General features: G+C 51.6%; 1 protein-coding gene across 1 annotated transcript; it reads left to right on the forward strand.

Annotated features, from left to right (window-relative positions):
• Positions 1-4,029: 4,029 nt before the first annotated feature.
• On the forward strand, positions 4,030-9,311 carry Krt1 (keratin 1). The gene is made up of 9 exons (XM_032890939.1): positions 4,030-4,662; positions 5,664-5,878; positions 6,188-6,248; positions 6,622-6,717; positions 6,871-7,035; positions 7,153-7,278; positions 7,692-7,912; positions 8,336-8,370; positions 8,459-9,311. Exons 1-9 carry the CDS (start codon positions 4,078-4,080, stop codon positions 8,827-8,829), a joined length of 1,875 nt encoding a protein of 624 aa, XP_032746830.1. The 5' UTR covers positions 4,030-4,077; the 3' UTR covers positions 8,830-9,311.
• Positions 9,312-9,463: the final 152 nt, after the last annotated feature.

Below are 9,463 nucleotides of genomic sequence, written 5' to 3' on the forward strand. Positions count from 1 at the left end.
CTGCCTGCCTTCAGTGGATCCTTGCACCCTTCCGTCTCGCATTAAAAAGCCTCGATGGTGGCCGCTCCTCAGCCATTTATCAGCTTTCAACATCTCACCCCGCCTCCCCATTGTTTGTGACTCCCCTGTACTCCTCCCAAGCTTTGGCTCTCCCCACTCCCCTGAAATTTCCTTCTCCCATAGCCCTGCCAGAGTCCCACAGGGCTGGGTGGCTTGTCATTGCTTGTTACTCTCAATTCTTTTCTTGGTCCCATCCCTCAAAAAGCTCTCAAAACATCACCACACCCGCCCCTGTTGTGCCCCAAAGCTTCTCTTGGCAGAGGTGTGGGGGCGGGGAAGGGAATGCGGTCAGCACGTACTGTTGGGATTATCTCTTCATTGGCCCCCCTCCCTTCCTCCCGCAGGAGGCTGAGAAACCCCTATGGCGAGGAGGGTTAGTTGTTGCCGAGCAAACGTACAGACAAAACAGCAGAAGGGCCAGTACCACAGTACATTCTCAGCTGAGGCAGGAACCAAGTTTAAGGGGAATGAGCCCAACAGAATAGCAGCATGGTGTTAATCAAGAAAGCCTCCTCGGAGGTGGTGAGGTCTGGGCTGACCCCTGACGATCTGAGAGGTTGGCTGGAACCGGAGTCTAGAGCAGTCGCTAGTCATGAGGTTTTTTTCTGTGGTCCCAAAGCCTGTCTGTGGGATGAGTTGCCAGTATGAGAAAGCCTCATTGGAAAGAGAAGGGAACTTGGAAAATGCAGAGGGACAAAGAGACAAGGAGGAGGAACTGGACAGAGCACGGGGAGGAAGGGTCACTTCTTGGGGTTGAGCAGAGAAGGTATAGGCAATGTGGGTAACACAGGACAAGAGGCATGTGCTCCAGAGTTGGCTTGTCAGTTACCACCCGGGTGACCCAAGGCACACCTTTCAGACTCTACGATAAGTCAAGCTTTCTTTAAAGTGGGGCCAGCATCTCTCAGCAGCATCTACATGAGATGTAGCACCTGACAGCGCTTGGCGCCTACAGAAGTTTGGGCTGCTTCTCCCCTCCATTCATGCCTGTGTTTTCTAAGTGTGTGGCTTACACCTTCTGTTTCACAGATGTTTTAAACGATCCCACATCCTAGGACAGCTTAGGGAGGGACGGTGGCTCGCTAGCAATGGTACAATTCCTACCCTGTGGAGTTGAAAGTGAGGGGAGGAGGAAGAGAGAGAGAGAGAGAGAGAGAGAGAGAGAGAGAGAGAGAGAGAGAGAGACAGAGAGACAGAGAGACAGAGAGACAGACAGACAGAGAGACAGAGAGACAGAGAGACAGAGAGACAGAGAGACAGAGACAGAGACAGAGAGACAGAAGAGAGAGAGACACAGAGAGAGAGAGACAGAGACAGAGAGACAGAGAGACAGAGAGACAGAGAACAGGGGGTCATGATTCAGAAACTGAGCATCCCTAGGAACTGACTCTATGACCCGGGCAGATGTCAGTTACTTGTTTGTGTGTCCTCACTTCTGTGGTAGGCAGGATCTATGGTGGAGCCTCTGAGTACCAGAGAGATGAGAATAGTCCAGTACCACTTGCTGTCTCTCTGTGCCTCTGCTCCAGGATAGAAGGAAAGTCAGCAGAAATCCCAGGGTCTGGCCCCACATGTGTCTTGTTCTAGCTGGAGTGTGTTAAGGAAGCCACAGGTTTTGGGGTCTCAGCTTTCAGCTTCATTTACTGGGTTTACAACATGTGGAGTTCTCAGGGCAGGCTTTGGTATGTGTCCCGTGGGAGCTGTGCACTTGAGCTAGGAGTGATTTTTGTGTCTTCTTGATGCTTCCAGTTCCTGCCTTTTCCCCTTCTCAAGATAAGTACTGGAATGCATCTGCCACGCTGTAAGCTGTCACCATTGCCCCGTTCTTTGTTGGTTGCTTAGGGAAGCAGGACTCACTGACTGGCACACATAGGCACATACCCATGCAAGCACACACAGCATGCATATGCACGCATACACACACATGCACACACAACACCCATATGCACATATACACGCTTGCACGCACCTAAGCACTTGCACCCCCCTCCTCCCAAATGCTAGAAGGAGTCGATCATGTCTCATCAGGGAGTGTGCTGAACTAAAAGAATTTGATTGCCTATTAGAAGTCGATTAGGCAACCGTCATTAGCACACCAAGGGCACTCTTGTCCCCATTGTTCTCAAGACCCAATTACTCATTCCCTAAAGAGATGGTTAGTTTAGCAGTCTAAGGGTGTCAGCACTAGGACAGAGTTCCAGAAGAGAGAGTGCTGTGCAACCTGGAGGGCTGGAGGTCAGAGGGCAGGCTGGGGTACTTCTTGGAGGAGGCAATGGCAAACCCTGGTACAAGAGAAAGCAAGATGGGTAGGGTACAGAGGGTTGTCACAGTTCCCGGGTTCAGAGCTGACAAGGTTGGTCTTTACAGATGCCTCCTTTCCCACAGAGTTTATTTGTACAGGGAAAACCCCCATGCATTCGCAGGGTTGCTCGGAGCCAGAGCTCAGAGCAGGTGCCTCCAGAAGGTGTTTTCCACTCTGTTTGCACTGAGTGTGGGGAGCGCGCCAGACTTCTAAGATGATCAACTGTGTAGGTTCTGGTCTTTCCAGATCTCAAAGTTACCACCGATCGAGTACTGCTCTTCAGGAAGGCTTCAGAACGGGTGTGATGCATGCTGGGTATGCTAGCACCAGGACAGAAGCAGAGTCTCCCTCATCTTCATGTTCCCCTTTTCAGAGAGATCTGAAGGAATCTTTCCAGAGTGTTTCAATGTGCCAGGAGCCAAGGACTCAGAGCCTACCTTCTGCGCCGAGACAGCAGCATCTCAGCTGTTCAGTTTCCCCCCAAAGCACACAGGAGAATGTGAACTCGGTTGCTGGGCTAACACACAAAACGTGTGCTAGGACCTGACACACTGTCCTTAGCTGGGCACTCTCAGTCACACCCCAGATGGACACTTACTACCTAAGATGATGTGAGGGAGCTTTTCAGACCTCATGCCTCTCCGTTCTCATTTAGAAACGAGTCACGAATTTCTATGGACATTAACTTATGGCCTATAAGCCACAAAACACTTGCTGGTACATGAGGAGTTCCTGACTGGCTTTAGCTCCCCTCCACACCATCCCCCCCCCCATACCCCGACCCCCGTCATCATTGTTGTCACCGATTCTAGAAACACTGGGGGCTTCTCAGGTTCGGTTATCCAGATTTTCATAACTGCTCCCCCTTCCAAACCCACACTTACCTCTTCTGTGGTCTAACGTGGGGTTTGAATCTGTCACACCTCAACTTCCCCACTTTGCTTTATGGCATGGATCAGATGCTGACCCACCTCACGGCTTCATGTGCTTTTTACACTGGTGTTTGTGAGCTGCCTATTCTCAATTGCTGGCTTCTTACGCCCGCTGTTCCTCACTTGAAAAGGGACAACCAGGAAGCCAAGGAAAGAACACACTGTTCCCTTCAGGTGCTTCCAGGCCACCCACCCCTCCGTCCTGCTTAGTGGCAGCTGCCCCTTCTCGAATCAATCATCGTGGTGCATTTGAAAACCTATCCTAAAAAACGCTGGGTTTCCCTCCAGCCCTGTGTCAGGAGATGTGGTTTGGTGAGCTCTGGGGTTTGAAGGGACAGTCTCAGAAACGGATGAGAGCTCCTTCAGGGGAGCCAAGCTCTCGTGGAAGCACACCTGCTGCTCAAGGAGCCCCCTATCGAGAATCACCACGAAGCCAACGTGGGGGAGGGAGTGGGGTCCCGCTTTCTCAGAGCCCCAGACACCTTGAAGAGAGATCCTGTCTGATAAAGCGATTGCCACACGAGCCGTTCTTGTCTGCACAGCAATTTTGAGAGCCCATCCTGGGAGCTAGGTGTGTAGTGTTTATCGGATTGTTGAGGCTCGTAAAAATCTTGTATGGCTGCAGGCAAGCCAAACCCTTTGCAGCCTCTGCATCTCAGGCTGACTCTGAGGACCAAGCCCAGTCTCCTCTCAGTATATAAGGGCACGGCACTGGGCTCAAGGCAGAGGAGTTCTCAGCTCCTTCCAATTCTTGTCTTTGCTCTTGCTTCTCTCTAAGCCACCATGAGTTTTCAGTGTAGTTCCAGGTCCCTGTGCCGGAGTGGCGGCGGCGGCGGCAGGAACTTTAGCTCAGGCTCTGCAGGCCTAGTCAGCTTCCAACGTAGATCCACCAGCAGCTCCATGCGCCGCAGCGGCGGAGGAGGCGGTGGTAGATTTTCAGGAGGAGGCTTCTGTGGGAGCTCTGGTGGTGGCTTTGGAAGTAAAAGTCTTGTTAACCTTGGAGGTGGCAGGAGCATCTCCATGAGTGTGGCTGGAGGTGGTAGCAGCTATGGTGGTGGCTTTGGGGGTGGCAGCTACGGTGGCGGTGGCTTTGGGGGTGGCAGTTTTGGTGGAAGTCTCGGCGGTGGTTTTGGTGGTGGTGGTTTTGGTGGTGGTGGCTTTGGTAGTGGAGGTGGTTTTGGTGGTGGTAGATTTGGGGGTGGTTTCGGGCCTGTCTGTCCTCCTGGTGGCATCCAGGAAGTGACCATCAACCAGAGCCTTCTGCAACCCCTCAATGTCGAGGTGGACCCTCAGATCCAAAAAGTGAAGTCTCAGGAGAGAGAGCAGATCAAGTCGCTCAATGACAAATTTGCCTCCTTCATCGACAAGGTGAGTTCACCTGCTTGGAGTGCAGAGAGCTGGCTGCTCCCAGGCTGTGAGACTGAGCAGGAGGAGGGGTGGGCTTAGCCTTACGGGGTCTGCATTTGATGCCTAAAGGACATGCTGTGGGATGGAACTCTGGGACCTACGTGAACAGCATTGTCAGGAGCGATGGGAATGAGTGTGCTCTTTATCGGACAAAGGGACCCTGAGGATGAGTGTGGCTGACGTCCCACTGCATTTTCACTGAGCTCTTGGACTAAGTCGGGCTCACATCTGCTGACTGGAGATTACAGAAGTGGGGCAGCTGGAATTTTCTAGGGTGCAAATAAGAAACTCACTAGGGTTTCACTGGTCACAGAGAGGTGTAACTCAGGATGCCCTGAAAGGGAGCAGGAAGGGTGGAGTAGGTCAGCACTGAGCATCCTGCACTCTCAGAGGGATCTCTGTCCTCTGGCAATTTCCCACAAGTATTGGACCAGGAGGAGATTTTAAAAAAATACACACACCCCAGGGTTCAGTTCTAGAAAACCAGTCCACTTTAGACTTTTCTGCTAATTTATCAATAATGTCAGTATATGATTAGCCATGTTAAATTCCAAACCCAATTTGATGTTTTCTTGACATACTTTTGAACTTGTGTGTATGTATGTATGTATGTATGTATGTATGTATATATATAATATATATATATATAATATATGTATATAATATATGTCCCTGTGATGTAAATGCCTATTTATCTAAGAACAATCTTGAAGCATCATGTATCCACTTCAAAGCATCATGCCAATAATTTTATGTGTGTGGTGCTATTGGCAATATGCAGTTTACTTCCTTCTAGGGCTTTTCTGCATCCTTTGACCCGGATTCCACCTTGGTCAACGTCTCCCTACATCTCCTGCTGTCAAACAGGAATTGAAGTTCTTTGTAGAATGTTGCACTAGTCTTGAGCTGTGGCCGTTAGACCCCATCCCTGCACGTGGGGTAAACTGGTCTTCTGTTTCTAGGTGCGCTTCCTAGAGCAACAAAACCAGGTGCTACAGACCAAATGGGAGCTGCTGCAGCAGGTAGACACCTCAACCCGGACCCAAAACTTAGATCCTTTCTTCGAGTCATACATCAGCAACCTCAGGAGGCAAGTGGACTCGCTGAAGAACGACCAATCACGGATGGATTCCGAACTGAAGAACATGCAAGACCTGGTGGAAGAGTACAGGACCAAGTAAGAGAGCCTGGTCAGGCGCGTTTGCTGCGGAACCGAACGGTTTCCGGGACATGGATATGCTAAGGCTGTGACTTGTCGTGTAGCAATGGCTTTCCCTCAGTTAGGGGCAAATCAATCGGGCATTAAAAACAAACAACACCTCTTCATCTTCTCAGAACATAGACAGGCTGAATGGTTTTAGTGCTCAGAAGGGGAGGCCGAGATGACCCCACTCATAAAGGGAGGCAGGGGCTCCTTTATCCCAGAACACCGAGTGTCGGGCCACAGGCTCCTTTACTCACCTTACCAACCTATCCTTTCTTGCAGGTACGAGGATGAAATCAACAAGAGAACCAACGCAGAGAATGAATTCGTGACCATCAAGAAGGTGAGCAAGTCCTGTGGTGTGGGCGGAGCTCATCTGTGAAACAATAGATAAAGGTCATGGCAAAGGGCAGCCATGTTGCGGAGAACTAGGCAGCAAGCCTGCTGGGTGTCTGGGGTTGGCCGTTTTCTTTCCATGGACCTATGCTCGTCCCAGCGCTTGGCTGCTCCATGCAACCTAAAGCAAGCAGGGAGGCAGGTTCTCAGCTCTTTGTGGCATGTAAAGAGAGGGAAACATCTAGAACCGTGATGGAACTGGGCAAAAGGGGAGTAGACCCCCAACTCCATCTCTCCTTGGAAAACCCCTTTATGGCTAGAGAGAGGAGGCCCATCCTCGGAAAAAAAAACATGTCTTTATGATACCTCTGTTCCTCTAGGATGTGGATTCGGCTTATATGAACAAAGCAGAGCTTCAGGCCAGGGTGGATAACCTCCAACAAGAGATCGACTTCCTCTCCACACTCTACCAAATGGTAAACTCTTGAAATTCAAGCAAGGCAGCCTACCTCGAGTCTTGACCCCCACTGCTTTGCAGACCGGAAACCTTCCTTCCAACCCCCAGTCCCCAGCCCCCCAGAACCCCCCCCCAAGATTTTGTTTTTTAAACTCTGTATCACATCCTGCAGGAATTGTCTCAGATGCAAACTCATATCAGCGAAACCAACGTTGTCCTGTCCATGGACAACAACCGCACTTTGGACCTGGACGGCATCATTGCAGAAGTCAAGGCCCAGTATGATAGCATTTGCCAGAGGAGCAAGGCCGAAGCCGAGACCTTTTACCAGAGCAAGGTAAGCGCCTGCATGCTCAACTGGTTCTCTGTTGTGTCCTGTGCTTGTTGGTGTGTTTGTGTGCTGAAGCACACCGGTTTCTATCCACGTGTAACGGAAATGACTTGCCACCTCTAGTATGAAGAGCTGCAGATCACTGCTGGCAAACATGGAGACAGCGTGAAAAATACCAAGATGGAGATTTCTGAGCTGAACAGAGTGATCCAGAGACTTCGATCTGAAATCGATAGCGTCAAGAAGCAGGTAACCCTCAGATACACAGAATGGGGTGACCCTGGGGCCTTGGGGACTATGTCAGCTTCCAGAATCCAGCTCTCATGAGGGATACTCTTGAGGGAAATTTGAGGAGATGACACAGTAGAGAAAAGATGGTGGTCACATTGAACTAGTAACCCGTGACCTTAGGAGTTGAGGGATGAGGAGAGGTAGCCAGAGGTTTTGTAGTTGGAATGCGGTAAACGAACTTCAGAGCCTCAGGTCAGGCTCGGGAGAAGCAACTAAAACCTTTCAGGTATTTTAAGGAACTCATGACAGTGGCTAAGCCCGGGGTTCTGTGCCTCAGTGTAGCTGAGGTAGCGAGGCTAACACGATGGGAAGAGTGGGGTGACACGGGGGACTGCGTGCCCGTGTAACTCGCTGTATTCTTCTTCTCTCAGATCTCCCAAATGCAGCAGAATATCAGTGATGCAGAGCAGCGTGGTGAGAAAGCACTCAAAGATGCTCAGAACAAGCTGAACGAGATAGAGGACGCTTTGACACAAGCCAAGGAGGAGCTCACCAGGCTGCTGCGGGACTACCAGGAGCTGATGAACACCAAGCTGGCCCTGGACATGGAGATCGCCACCTACAGGAAACTTCTGGAAGGAGAGGAGATCAGGTGAGGAAGGCTCCTGGCAGCATGGTGACTTCTTAGGGATTCCTTGCTGACTGCCATTTGTCTTGGTTTGGGAAGATCACTACAGCACTAGGCAGGAGCCAGGCCTTGGGCTCACAAGTCCTGCCTTCTTTCCTTTTCTTTTACCTTCTCCTCGCTACACTGTTACTTTTTCTGACTTGCCCTCTGCCTGCCTCCCCATTGCTTCTCCTATGAAATGGGGCAATTTATTGAGGCTGGCCTGGGTCTCTTGTCACAGCTGAGCCTTGCTGTAGAGCCTTGTCTGATTTAGGGAGATCTCTCCCTGCTTGGACCCAGGCTGAGAAAAACCGACTTGGGAGGGCTGGGGAGAAGTCTGGGATATGTCCCTTGGGAAGTTGGGTGGGGGGCTGCAGGTACTGAGGGGCTTGGTTTGTTTCCCCGCAGGATGTCTGGAGAGTGCACCCCCAACGTGAGCGTGTGTAAGTACAAGCGGATTTCTCAGGGCTCATGGCTGGGTGGGGGACGGGCGGGCGCAGTGGGATGGGATGTAACTGAGGCTCTCTGCAGCTGTGAGCACCAGCCACACTAGCATGAGCGGAAGCAGCAGCCGAGGTGGCGGCAGATACGGCTCCGGAGGTGGCGGCGGTGGCGGCAGCTACGGCGGCGGCTCCAGAGGCGGCAGCTACGGAGGTGGTTCCGGAGGCGGCAGCTACGGAGGTGGCAGCTCTGGAGGCGGCTCCGGAGGCGGCAGCTACGGCGGCGGCAGCAGTGGGGGCTACAGAGGTGGCTCTGGAGGGGGCGGTGGCAGCTCCGGAGGCAGCTATGGTGGTTCCTCTGGGGGAGGCCGGGGAGGATCCAGCTCCGGTGGCGGCGTTAAGTCCTCTGGCAGTTCTAGTGTGAAGTTTGTTTCCACCACTTACTCCCGAGGGAGCAACTGAAGAGGTGCCCACCACACCATTAGCTCTCCCTTTCCATCAAGGCTAAACGTGGCGGGCAAGACCAAAACCAATTGCACCAGCCTTATTAGAGAAAAGAGCTATGGTTAAATGCTCAGATTAGGCTTATTTCCCCCCGCGCTTTCTTTTCTGCTCAGCTTGCAAAGAAGTTTTCATATTAGTAGCAGTCTGAGTCCCCTGGTAACAACCCCACTTTTATGTTTTGCTGAGAAACAGTTTAGAGCTGCCATCACCAACATGACATTTCAAAGAGGACTTCAGATCCAGAACTTCTTTGCCTGGCACGCCCAGAGCACTGGACTGCCCCTTAGCATCCTGTATCCTGCAGCACACAGAGCTGCTTTTGGTTTTGTACATAAGGTGTTTGCGAGTGTCTTTTACGGAGCGCTCTGAACAACCCCTACCCTGCCCACCCTGCCCCGTTTCTTTGTTTTGCTGCAATAAACTGCATTTGAAACTCTCAATCCGTTTCTGTCCATTTGTGTACGATGGGGCGGAGGGTGAGTGGGTGGCTTGTGTGACTGACAGGCTGAACAACCAAATGGCTTGTGGCAGAGCCAATGAGGGTGGAGCCCCAGAGCACATGCTCTCTCCAGGAACATGGTCCTATTGGAGG

This window comes from Rattus rattus, chromosome 1 (assembly GCF_011064425.1).
Source record: "Rattus rattus isolate New Zealand chromosome 1, Rrattus_CSIRO_v1, whole genome shotgun sequence".
Classification (NCBI taxonomy): domain Eukaryota; kingdom Metazoa; phylum Chordata; class Mammalia; order Rodentia; family Muridae; genus Rattus; species Rattus rattus.